At 34.5% G+C, this 14,530-nt stretch overlaps 1 protein-coding gene across 1 annotated transcript; it reads right to left on the minus strand.

Moving 5' to 3' along the window:
• Positions 1-1,441: 1,441 nt before the first annotated feature.
• Positions 1,442-4,765, minus strand: LOC111208548 (ethylene-responsive transcription factor ERF022-like). Its single transcript, XM_048765750.1, has one exon. It carries the CDS (start codon positions 3,983-3,985, stop codon positions 3,470-3,472), a length of 516 nt encoding a protein of 171 aa, XP_048621707.1. The 5' UTR covers positions 3,986-4,765; the 3' UTR covers positions 1,442-3,469.
• Positions 4,766-14,530: the final 9,765 nt, after the last annotated feature.

Raw genomic sequence — 14,530 nt, forward strand, 5'->3', positions numbered from 1 at the left:
AATCATCCGGCAAACCAGCAGTCCATGAATATTTATTATTGAAAGTTTAATTCAATCACATTTAAAAAACATCCCCTAAATATTAATTGAGGAACATTTGAAAAGATGTAACATCAATTTTGTAATAATTAAAAAAGATTATTTGCTTATGTGTCAATCAATTAGGTGGTTAATTAGTCCTACGTGTCAGCCTCACATTGAAATTGAAAAACATGTTGGTCCAATTCGATTTTTATATCTCAGTAGAAACATTTAATACCAACTATATGATATCATATGATATTAACTAAAGCAAGGTGACTATTTATTATTTCCTTAAATAAAGCCTACGGAATTACCTAATGTGATTATGATATATATAGTAATTAATGATTTTAAATAATGAAGATTTCCTAATAATCTGTATGTTTTCTATCATTTTTGTTTAATTCTTTACTATTAAAATAAATTGCACAATTACATTAATCATATATTAAAAATTTAGATTTTTTTGTATATGTTGTATTTTGAATTTTTCAAAACGAGTATAAATCACTAAAACTGTTAAAAGTATCACATAAACTTTTGTGATCAATGTTTAAATTTTTTTCTATAATAAGATACAATGATAACAAAATTAAATAAATAAATAATTTTATTTTAATAGGTGTTTATGTTAATATATATATACTTCATATCGTTTAAATTTAATTATATATCATATACGATAGATAAGATTGATTGTTTTGATTTATTTATTCTAAAATGATTGCGAATAAACAAGAGCGGTCATTTGATTTATATGTGCAATCCAATTTATTACATAATAATAACTGATTTCTTAGTTCTTTAATGTATAATTATTATTTTATTATTTCATAATATGTAGAAAAATAGAAAATAAGTATTTATTCTGCACAAGGCGCATATCTTAACCTAAGTACGTATCTCTTTAATAATTTTGAATCTTAAAATTTTTCTAAATCTCAGGCCAAAATAAAAGAATGAAATAAGAATAAACTTAAAAATCAATATTTATATCGAACAATAACCAAAATGACACAAAAAGGAAAAAAATATCGAAGATAGATAGGATTGGCACGTGAACGTTAATTTCTCATAACCATAATTAACTTTTAAATTGCTAAATCATGATATAAAATCGAGCTGACATAGTTTCATTGTAACCAAATAGTAGGCATGAGATTCTTCGGTCTAAACGTTAGGTTTTTATGCGATAAATAATTTTTTGACCTAAAATATTTTTAAAAATGGGATCAGTTGATTAGTAAACAAATTATGTAATTAATTTTTTTTTTTTTAAAAAAAATGTTTAAGAGCAAAATATATTAATTCGATCAATAATATAATTTTTTTTCCATACGATATTTCTTAAATAATTTTCGTATAAATTTACCATGCGCAAGGCGCAAGTCTTATCCTAGTTTATGATTACGGGTCCCAAGTTTATTATACTTTAAATAATATATCAAATCGAAACTCTAAAATTGTTGGTAACATTATGAAAACATTTGAATCTATATATATAAAGTTGATTTTTTTTCCTTTTTCTGACAAGTGGCGGGGGGCTTTTGTGACACGTGTCATCCATATATTTTTTTTACATTTTAGGTCTTTCTTCTTTTAGTTTATTGCAATTTGGCCAAATAATTTATAATTGTGCAATATCTAATCCTTTTCGCACTAACTATTATCGTATGAAGTTTAATAATCTACTTTATTGTTTACTAAAATTCAATATGAATAAATAAATAAATAAAATAATAGAAATAATTTTTACATATTTAATTTATTCATAACTAAAAATAACATAATTTTTGTTATTTTATTATTTTCTTACCATTTTCTATTATTTAATTTACAAATTATATATTTATTTAACTATTAAAAATATAAAATGATCAAACTAATAAAAATAAATTAGAGTACAATACATAATCTAAACATAAAACTTGCACAATCACAAAGAAAAAGCAAAATACCATAGTAATACTAACTCAATAAAAGTTTGGAGCTGAAAAAAGATCAACAAAGAAGACTAATCTATCTCATCTTACCATAGAATGTCTTGGCTAGAACAATCAGATGTCTGAAAAAGGTAAAAACATAAAATATGAGATAAATCAATCCCCGGAGCACAAAGGATCGCGATCAAGCACCAGCGCAAAAAATCAAAAAAGCGGGTCAGATAAAGAATAATCATCGGAAGAACAAAGTCACCACAAAACAAAATGACGCATATCTAAAGCACCAGCAGCACAACCACCAGCTAATAGATAAGAAGCACCTCATAAACTAAACAAGTACATACAAGGCGCCCATGACAGCTAAGGACCACAAAAATCTGAATAGAAGAAACCAAAGCTACAAAAGACTAGCTCCGCACACCTACACCAAGGGATGCATGTATAAAAAACTTTCCAAGCGCACAAAGCATACATAGAGAAAAACACTATCCAAACCTGGAGTAGCAAATATGGTGAAAGGGAGAACCACCAGAGACATGATCAGCGATGAAAGGTGCAACGAGATGAGAGAATCAAGAGATAAAAAGAGACAAAATTAAATCAATGAACCCTGGAGCCATCCTCGAGCTATGAAAAAAAGAACATAGAAGTCAGATCACCAAAAAAACCAGATCTTGAAAACCAAGACGAGCAAAGACTATCGATGGCAAACCAACGACGAGGAAAACAACGTCAATGACAACTAAACTCTCACCCAACCCAACGAGATGTAGTTTCTAACCTTAGCCAAAATCGAAAGAAAAAAATGACCAATATTGACTGAAATTACATACAACGCCGTAAGAAACAACCACACAACATGGAACTAATATGCCTGATCTATAACAAATACCAGATAATCTCACAGAAAAAGAAGGTGAGGAAAACAAGAGCACGGAGGTGAATTTTTTTCCAGTGATGGTGAAAAACACTGCACATGGAGAGGTAAACGAAATACATAGATGGTTACGACTCTAGGTAAAAATATGGGGGAAAATGCTAAAAACATCTAAAAAGAGTAATGTGAAAAAAATGTGAAAAACTAAAATGCAATTTGACGCTGTTAATCGTAGAATCAACAAATGCTTAAAGACAAAGTTATTGAAAATCAATATGTTTTACATCAGAAACTCATTTCACCACTAACAAGTAGTATTATACATACAACAACATATTATTAAAAAAACAACCACATAATATATTAATTTATTAGCTACTACTACATAACATAATAAAACATCAAATAATGCTATTCACAATAAATACTGACCACATAATCACATCATCGAAAAATCATTTAAAAACAATAAAACAATATTCATTCGCGCGGGACACCCTCCTAATATTAAATAAATTAAGTAGTCGATATCAAGTAAAACACTATATGGACTGAAGTTAACCAAAAATATATTTAACCAAAAAATTATCAATTAAAATCCCATATGCACTGAAGTTGCTGCATTTCAAAAAAACTCAGCTCTATCGCACTGACCAAAATATCGTCTGTATAACTCTTCATAGTCATTCACTTCCAAATCCTGCATCCACCCCATCCTCGGCGAGTCCAATGGAAATTCATTGTTCGCCTGAATCTGATCTGGAGACAATCCGACCCGAGATAATCCCTGGCCCGACACGATATCTGGTTCAGTAGACCCACCCGGTTTGAACATTAATGATGCCTCTTGAGCAGCCGCTTGAACGTGCTCGGAACTAGAGCTTTCTGGCCGAGGAAAACTGTCGGCGAGCTCCGGGAAGTTGAGATGTGTCCCACGTCCTCGGAGGTGAAGAGCTGCAGCGTCGTAGGCAGCTGCGGCCATCTCTGCTGTCTCGTAGCTCCCGAGCCAAATCCTGGTTTTCTTACCGGGCTCTCTGATCTCCGATACCCATTTCCCCCATTTCCTTCGGCGAACACCTCTGTAGGACACTTGGTCAACGGATAAGCGTTCTTCTCTTTGATCAAAATGATTGTTTTCCATATGGTAAGTAGTATAAGGTTGCTCAGTAATATAGTGTGTGTGCGCGTGTGTGTGTGTATTGAAATGTGCTAATCAATTAAAGGAACAAGTTTGTAGAGTCCTTATTCCGGTGAAATTGTATATATAGAGAAATAGAGAAAGAGATTAAGTGATGGGATGGAATTTGTGAGGCCTGTTTGGTTTTGAAGTGATCAAGTGAGCTTCCCACGTAGTTACGTGTGAAGTGGAAATATGCTGTCATGCATGCATGGTCCTTGCTTCTACCCATTGAATTGATAATGGGTAAAAAACTGTGTTTTATAGTTTTTAACACGTAATAGTAGGGTATTCTAAGAAGGTCCACTTTAAATTTTATTTTATATTTTAAATATTTTCGAACATTTATATAATGATTTTGGGCTTCTTTATTTTTGTCAATCAAAACATCACATATGCGTTAAATAAAAAAGTTATACATCGCCTGAAGGTTTATTAAATAGATTTGATTTTGATAGAAATTAAAATAATTGTTCCAATAGTTAATTTTTCTTTTTTTTTGAAAAAGCTTATTAATTAAATATCTTTGCCGGCAGATATGGTTATCGTTAATTTGTCTCTAAGACAATGTGGTGAAGCGTTTGCGGGTAAATGTAGACACCAAGACCAAATAAAAATATATTTTCTTACAAAAATGAAAATGAAAATGATTACTTCTTTTCTATATTTTCTTACCAATTAAGTTTTACGTAATGGTTAAAATTAAGTTGATGTAAAAAAGTTGGCTAAGGTGTACCTAGTACCAGGGGCGGAGGCACGGAGGAACACGTGGGGTCGAGTGATCCCAGTAAAACTAGAAAAAAAAATTTTAGTATATTTTTTTCTAAAATGATTATAATATCTAGTTAAAATTTAATATTTGACCCTACTAATTTATGTAAAAAAAATTTATATACCCTCATTAATTTGTAAAAAAAAATTGTTATAGTAATATACATATACATCTAGTTTAGATATTAATTTATTTTTTCTTGCCCCAATCAAAAAAATTTCTAACTCCTTACCGCCAACAGGGTTGCCAGCAGTAACTGCTGCTAAGAATGCCTGATGCGACACTGAGAAGTTGAGAGTAACATAATCATCCAAAGGATAGGGTGTCTTACCTGAATCGTTTCGAGACAACGTTGACGGAGTACATGAGTGAGCGAGAGGGGTTTCTTTAGTGCAGCTAGCATTATACAGAACGTAGTCTCGAATTTTAGTTGGTTGAACACGCGATCGTTGTCCTCTAACCATCTGATCAATGGATGGAAGCAACTCAGATACTGATGCAGGTAATTCAGTTGCAGGAGACTGCTGTACAACCGGTACAGATGACTCTGAAGCTGGTATAATAGAGCTAAATGGCTATCTTTCTGAAAGCTGAGGCTTTGATTCTGGCACAGGAGTAGCTGATGACGTAACTGTCATATCCAAGCTCCCCTGTCACCAGAAGTGGGAGTTTCCAATATTTCCCAATCTTCATCACTGGCATAAGGCACTTGAAGTATTGTTGGCGAGACACGTGGGTTGACTATGGATATTGATGCTAGTGGGAACTCTGTTTCATGAAAGATAACATCTCTCGAAATAAGAAACTCCTTCTTCTCTAGATCATAAAATTTTCAGCCTTTTTGACCAAACGTGTAGCCTACAAATATGCATTTAGCACTTTTTAGACTGAACTTGTTCTTATCTCTTAACTTTAGATGAACATAACATAAGCAGCCGAAAACTTTAAGATGACTGTAACTTGGCAAAACACCATAGAGTAACTCATAAGGAGTGCGTCCTTTAAGCACTGATGACGGAATACGATTGATAAGGTGAGATGCTGTGAGAATAGCTTCCTCCCAAAATTTGATCGAAAGACTGGCTTGAAACAATAGTGAACGTGCTACGTTAAGTATGTGACGATGTTTTCTCTCGACATAACCGTTTTTTGCTGTGGTGTAGCCACACAAGAAGTTTGATGAAGTATGCCGTTTTCACGAAAATATGTTGAGAGACACATAAAATCCGTACCATTGTCACTCCTTACAGTTTTAACATCCTTGGTAAACTGTTTTGCTGCCATCTTTATGAAGTTTTGAAAAACAATTCAAACTTCAGATTTCTCCAGTAGTAGATATGTCCAAACTGATCGTGAATAATCGTCTACTATAGTAAGAAAGTAAGCTGCTCCAGATGATGATTTAGTACGATACGGTCCCCAAACGTCACAGTGTATGAGCTCAAAACGATCTTTAGTTTTATTAAAACTATCATAAAAAACTTCTCTAGTCTGTATTGCTCTAAAACAAGTATCACAAGGATGAGGAGCCACATATTTATTTGAAAACTAACACAATTTCAAAGAAGACAACACTGAAAACGAAGGATGCCCTAGCCTTTGATGCCAACGATCCTGATCAACTAAACTAACAACTCTATCAGAAGCGGAGACTCTTGCAGCCATGACCTCCTTTAAGAAATAAACCCCATCTCGCTCTTCACTTTCTCCAATCAGCGTCCTTGTGAAAGAGCAAAATAATTCGTTTGATGTAGCAGTTTAGACATCGAGATAAGAGAACAATTGAGATTCAGAACATATAACACGTTGGATAATGTTATTTGGTCCGAGAGAATGAATATGCCAACATGCGTAGCACAGGTTATGTTGCCATCCGCAAATCCAACCGGACAAGGCGGAATACTTTTAACGTTCATTAGCAATGAACCATCTCCTGTCATGTGATGAGATGCTCTTGTATCAAGAATAAGATCACCATGTCTGTTCTTACCAGACAGCTTATCAGATGACTTTGTTTTCTCATTTATCATCTGTGTAAGCGCTCTCAATTGTTCCTCTGTAAACACCGGAAAAGAAGATGAATTTGAGGTTGTGGCCTGAGCATTGTTAACTCTTGCACCTGAGCTTCTATTACGATCAGAACCACCACGGCCTCTAGAAGCTCTGTTTTCACAACGGTTCGTTGATCTCTCTTCCCAGCAGGCCGGAAATCCCACCAATTGCCAACAATTGGCCTTTTCATGACCACTGCGACCACAATGAGAACACTGATTCAAACGTCGCGCTGGTTCCACAGTCTCTTTCTTGGTAACGAAGCCAACTGTGTTTTGCTGAATTTCTCTGTCTTTCGAAGAATTGAGACATTGTTCTTCCCTGACTATCTTAGCGTACGCATCACCTAGATCAATCAATGAATCACTTGCAATAATCCCTTGACAAACACCACCAAATCGAGCTTCATTAAGACCCATGACGAACTGATGTACTTTCTCTTCTTCCCGTTCCTTCTTACACTCAGTAGCAGCACTGCAACTGCAAGCGGGGACCGGTTTATACATGTCTAACTCTTCCCACATCTTGGCTAGGCGACCGTAGTATTCCATCACTTACTGACCTTCCTGTTTGCACGATGAAAGTTGTTCCTTCACTTTGTTTCTCACAGAGAAACGTTTCTTGAGATTGTCCCATAACTTATGAGAATCTGAGATAAAAGTAACAATTGATCGAACCCGAGCTTCAATTGATGAACGAATCCAACCTACTATCATCGAGTTAACCGACGACCACAACTCAAATTTTGAATCATCAATAGACAGTTTAGGTATAGTCCCATCTATGAAGCCTAGTTTTTGCTTGGCTTTGAGTGCGTTGATCAACTCAGTAGACCAATCATTGTAATTCGCACCGGTAAACATCACTGATGTTATCAAAGCACCGGGATTATCTGATGCATGCAGCGAGTAGGGAGCTGCAACACAGTTTTTACTTTGCTCAACTTGAGAACTCGAATTTTTGCTTGCTGGAGAATCATCACCGTCTACCATGATTATGAGAACTTCTTAAGACGACGATGAAAAAAAACAAATTTTGATCTCAGAATTCTATTGCTCTGATATCATGTAAGGTGAAATATTCGCGTAAACTATTAACTTCTGACTTACATTGAGCAATTGCCCTTTGTTTATATACAAGACTCGATGACATAAACCTTGGATGAAAAGGACTCTTTAACAGTTATCTACAACAAAGATATATATAAATCTAAGTAGATAAACCCAAATATGAATATAAGATATATCCTTTCCAATATTACTACTGAGAATACTTACTAACATCATGAACATCATCGTGAACAGACAAAATCATTTCTTTTAAAAGATATTTATTTAATCGTAAAGAAAATAAAACAGTTACTATATATATCATTTAGAAAATTAAGAAAGTTGAGTTAACAAAATCCATTTTCCAAGTAAAAGATGTTTCAGTTTTGCAGTGACAAAGTAAACAATTTTTTTTTTGGTTAAAACGGTCATAAAGGTGTTTGTTAAATTTCAGAAATTTCTTCTTTTGCTTTCTGAAGCTAATAACAGTCTTTTTCTAATTCTCTGGTTTCATCTTTCAAACACGTGTTGTTGGTTAGAATTTTAGGCTCTCGACTCAAATTATTAGTTTCATATATCTGCCATACATACAAGCTAGATGCATATCTCAAGAGTCAAGACGTAGAAAAGTGATCGACTCTCTGACAGCAAATGTGAAAACAACTTTAATCTATATAATATAGAAAAGTGATCGACTCTTTGACAGCAAATGTGAAACAACTTTAATCTATATAATATTAAATATATGTAACCACCCATAGACTACTGAATTGACCAAACATGATAGTAGTATATTGTATAATGTTATTGTTCGTAAGGAAGGTGCGGAGGCGTCTATCTTTTTTCTTTTCCAAAATGAAATTCAATTTATAGGCAAAATACTAATATTCATACAAAAACGCTGGCAAAATAAATAGCTCCAAAATTCAAAAGCCCATAAAAAACGACAACTAAAACTCACACTACACTAACTTAAGAAAAAAACATAAAAACATAAATAATAAATCGACACTAGTACCATCAGAACACCTAACAGTCTTTAGAAATGAGAAAATATACCAATGATCGGGAGTTACCTCTGCTACCTATAGCCCACCAAACGGTACCCTCCACTTCTGCACCAAACCACACTTATCGCTGCTGTCTCGACAGACTACATAACTCAACAAAGAGAATTGCTGCTCGATCCACACGCCTTGGATACATAAATGCTCTACGATCTACGACAGAAACTCACTCAAACACCATAATTTCCAACTGAATCTCTCCTTGAACACTCACAGGAGAAGAACCAAACGGAAAACAACCAATGGAGACATTACCCGTAGAAGACAGACTGGTAAGTCACAACCATCAAAACACTTACTCCCTCAGTCCATATCGATCAAGACTCACGAACCCAAATCTACAAGAGCCTTATCAAAATGCAAATTACCGTAACCAGAGATGCAAAAGACATGCTTGAAACAACCGCTACTACGACAAGACACCGTCGACCATGGAGAGCACCGAAAAAGTTTGAAGGAGAAAACCAGATCTGTCTGTGACACCAACCAAAAGCCGACTCCCTTGCCCTACCAAGCTCACACCAACTTGTAAGAACACCAAAAACGCTCAACCAACCGGCAAAGCTAGCCTTCCCCGGAACAGAACCAAACGCTCACCGACGATGAAACACCCAGAGCCCCAGAACCGGGAAGCATAGAGAAAAGTTGATCTGGAGAAGAGGCAGCCTCCGACGTCATAAAAGGCCAACACTGGAGAAAAACACGAAGAACACTTGCTGGAGAAAAACATGAAGAACACTTTCTGTAACTTTTGAAAGAAAATAGAGGGAAGAGAGAGGTTGATCGACTTTGTTTTTGGCTGAGGAATCTATTTAAAATTCTGAACTAACGAAAATATGATATAATGAAATATTTATATTAGTAAAACAGAAGCACACTTTGGATTTAACTTTATCTTATTATATGATATTACCAAATTAGACTCTTATATTGAATATGCATAATAGTATGTTTCTTAACAATTTAACTGTTCAACCGAATCAACTAAATATTTAAATATTTTTATGAAAAAAATAACTAAAGAATATGTAAATATACGATTTCTAAGAGTGTCATCTAACAAAATCTTACTATCTATTTTTAGAGGAATAGATAAATATTTTATAAGAAAATATTACAAATATATTAATGTCTAATAATTTAATAGTTTCTTAATTATTATTAAACAAATATTATGTATTAATATTAATTTAATTTAATTTTCATAAAAATACAATTTATAGTATTATATTAAAATTAATTGTATTATCAAATATTAAGTTAATAAAGTAGTTAAGTAAATTAAGTTATTAATAAATTTATAAATTATTAAAATAAATTCTTGTATATTTACATAAAAAATAACAAAATTTCTATATTTTACAATATACTTTTATAATTTATTAATATGTTTTATTTTACAATTTAAAAATTAAATAAGTAAATAAAGTTATTTAACTATATTAGTTATTTAATTTAATATTTAAACTATTTTATAATAAATGGGACGGAGTACGACTGATTTTTTTTTACTCTTACAGATTATTTTTTCAATAGCATAATATATTATTCAAATATGAGAAGATTTTAACTAACTAATAACTCATTTCTATTAATAACTTTATGAAAACAAAATTGATCCTTGCAAGACATGCTAAAATATATATTCTTCGGTTTTAGTTGTAGTTCATTGAAATGAAAATAAAGAAAATGTAAAATATACATAAATGAATTATTCTATTTTGATTCTTTGATTATTATATAGTTATGTTTATATAAAATTTTATTTGATTACAGAATATTAAAAATTCAAATAAAAATTCATATCAACATATATTATTCCGTTAATCAAAAATATTTTAAATCAATGCAATATATATTAAAATTACAATGACTACTTGATAAAAAATATTTCTTTTCGAGTATTCAAATGGGTTGAATTCAAAAACCCATATCCATGTGGATGTCTAAGATAATATGACTTAGTTTTGCACAACAAATGTATCGAAGTTGAAACGTGCGTGCATCACAATCTCTTCTCCTTACTTGACCACAAGATCCTGGACGCAGTATAACATACTTTTGTGCTTCAATTTTTATATATTAATTTTATTAACATTGTTTAAGCAATACAAAAATATCTTTGTCCACCAAAATTATTGCAATATATTTCTCACATCTATAAATTAATCAAATCAAATTCATACTACAAAGAAATAATCTCATCTACAAATCAAAGTTAAAATTTAGTAAATTTTATATAATATAATTATATATTATTTATATAAACTAAAAAATTAAAGTTACAACAATCAAGCAAAGAAATCAATTAAATATTAAAATCCAACAATTTTATCAAATGTGTTCATTGAATACAAAAAAAACCCAATTTACAAATATAATAAGATATATTTTTGTGACACTAAATAATAAAAAATAATCTTGTGTTGAATAAGAATCTAGTAACTTACTTAAAGCTAGACCAGCAAAATATGTTCTGTCATCCAAATAATTTATTGATTTATCGGCAAACATCGTGTGTCAAATTTTCCAAACAGAAATAAATCATACAGTTGAGCAACGTGGCTGCATACGGATCACCACCGGCGCTAACTACCACACGTATCGCAATCTGTACGGACCAGAAACATCCGGTGGTCAACAAGGTCTCCGGCTTAATTTCACCGCCCATATTTTCGATGGGTCCTACATCTCTATTCTATACAGTGTAACAAAAAGAAAACTGTTTTCCATTCTATTATACTGATGTTTTTTGTTAAATTTATTCAAAAAAAATACTGTGTTTGCAACTTGTGCTACATGTTTAAAGAAAACTGCAACTCGTAAAACTTTGTGTTATCTAGTAGAAAGTAACATTGAGAACACCACAAATTTGAAATCTTCCAGTTGTTTAAAAAAAAGACATTTGTTTCGAACTTCTCTATCAAGCATCCTTACCATTATATACACAGTGGTAAGAGTTTATCCATGCATTCTTTGCTCCATGCCTTCTGTCGTTTCTCTCAGTCCAAAAACAGTGTAACAAGAGTTGGATAAACTCTTAATAGACCATACCGTGTGCTCTTAATAGACCATACCGTGTCTCCCTTAATCTAGTACGTTTGAATCCATTTAGTCAAGAGCGAAGGTTGTGCAGACATGAATCTTCACAACAATTTCAGAGTGAAAACGTTGTTCATCTCCTTGAAAAATCTGAGACCCAACCCTCCTTCCTGCATTGGGAGACAGAGCACAACATCCCATTCTACTCTTTCTTTTTTCGCATTCAAGGAAGGACTATACCAGAGGAATGCAGAACTAAGACTGTTAATTTCTTTAATACATTGGTCTGACAGTTTGAAGCCAGTCATCCAAAAATTTATTATGCTCAGAAGAATTGATTTTATCGACTGCATTATACCAACCATTGATAGAAAGTGATTGGTCCATAAATTGATACGCTTCTTTATCTTTTCATCAAGTAACTAATAGTCTTTCTGACGAGTGAACCCAAATACCGGACTGCCTCCACCACTGAATGGAGATACCGTTATGGGAACTGATGCTGCAAGGAGAAATCGAGTCAACTTCATAGAAGACGACGATTTCGAGATGGAATGAAGAGATACCAAAAGGAGTAACGGCAAAGAAGTCCCCCGTGACCGCCTACCTCGAGCGGGTGTTCTCCAAAAAGTTTGACGCCATCCACTCCATGGTAAAAAGATTCCCGGGAGTAGCTCCTCCTATTCTGAAGAAGCGACCCCAAATCTTACACTGACTCTCCCTTCAAGGATAAGATAGCGCTGGTTGAGATGCCAAGAAGTTCTCCTTTCCCAAGATGAGGATGTACGATGGCACCAAGGACCTAGATAACCATGTGGCCCAGTACAAGCAACAAATTATCACTATAGCAATCCAAAAAGAGCTAAGGGAAGCCATTATGTGCAAGGACCTCATATCAACCTTGATAGGACCTGCCTTACAATGGTCCAACGGGTAGATACGCTCCTTCGAAACCGTGCCAAACAAGTTTGTAGAGCAATTCGCAAGGAGCATAAGTCTCGAGAAGACGACTGACAACCTCTATGAGACCCTTCATCATCGAGCCGAGCCCCTGCGCAGCTTTATAGCATGTTTTAACCAATAAAAGGTAGCCATCCCAGGATGAAATGCGTCCACCGCAATCTCAACCTTCAAAAGAGGCCTACGACCTGATAGAGACCTATATAAGGAACTCACCAAATATCAGTGCAAAACTATGGAAGACGTATTATCCTGAGCCTGGGCCCATGTAAAATGGGAAGATGATGTCGCGAGTCGATCCAAGTTCCCTCTGAAGCAGAGCCAGAAACGACAAGAATGACCAAGATTAGAAATTCTATTAAAAGCCTGCCAAATAGGCAACAAGCAGGAACTGGTGTAGGTATCAAAACCGACCCCTGAAGATAACCGAAGGGATGACATTGTCCATGTGGCCATATATCTCTCACCTTTCCATCTCAAAGCCGTAATTGGTCAATATTCTTAGGCAAATGAGTCCTCAGGTCAGATGGCCTGATAAGATGAAAGCACCAAATTCTTTCTAGAATCCGAACTGGTGGTGCGACTTCCACAGTGACCACAATCACAAAACGGAAGATTGCGTCGCACTAAAGATGGTGGTTAACGAACTGCTAAAGAAAGGACACTTCTGGTAATTCTTCTCTGTAAGAGCTAAAAATCTCCGCAACAAGGAGACAACTAACAAGCCTGCGGGAACTGCTCCTGCCTGACCACCTCGACATGATAGGGTGTCAGAAGTAAATGGCATAATTCAAGTGGCCGCGAAAAAGAGCACTAGAAATGCCAAAAATGGTCTAGAATTCAGAAGATCCAACCGCTTGCTCCTAGAAACAGATGAAATCATTTTCACGGCTAAAAAGCAGGAGAAGGTCATATCCCCTCACCACCACCACCCCCTGTTTATATCGCTCACTGTAGCCAACTGTCTGGTAAAATTAATACTGGTAGACATCGGGAGTTCCACCAACATCGTCTTCCTAACCGCCTTCAACGATTTGGGGTTGGAGGAAGATTCTTTGACACGAAATATCACCCCAATCGTAGGATCAAGCGGAGAGGTTAAACATACTACTGGAGAGGTCACTCTTCCCGTTTACGCTGAAGGAATCAACACCACCAAATTCCTGGTAGTCGACTGGAAGTCGTCTTACAACATGATACTTGGACGCCCTTCGATTCATGATATGGGGGCCGTCCCTTCAAGACTCTTTTAGATGGTTAGATTTCCTAGCCCTTGGGGCATAAAGGAAACTAAGGGTGATTGGAAAAATTCCCGGTCCTACTATCAGACGAACTTGAAGGGAAAAACAAAATCATCATAGCAATTACAGAAGAAGCCTACCTTGCATACAGAGGAGCCGGAGGTTGAAGAGATGGACGACCGCTGATCGAAGGAGATCCGACCAGAAACCTTAAGACATGCTCCAAACTTTATGCAGGATTAAGGCGAAGACTGATAGATTTTGTCCGGTCTAACTCCGACCGCTTTGCCAGGAATCGATCCAAAAATCATTGTGCACAAACTGGA

The sequence above is a fragment of the Brassica napus genome, chromosome C8, assembly GCF_020379485.1.
Source record: "Brassica napus cultivar Da-Ae chromosome C8, Da-Ae, whole genome shotgun sequence".
Lineage (NCBI taxonomy): Eukaryota > Viridiplantae > Streptophyta > Magnoliopsida > Brassicales > Brassicaceae > Brassica > Brassica napus.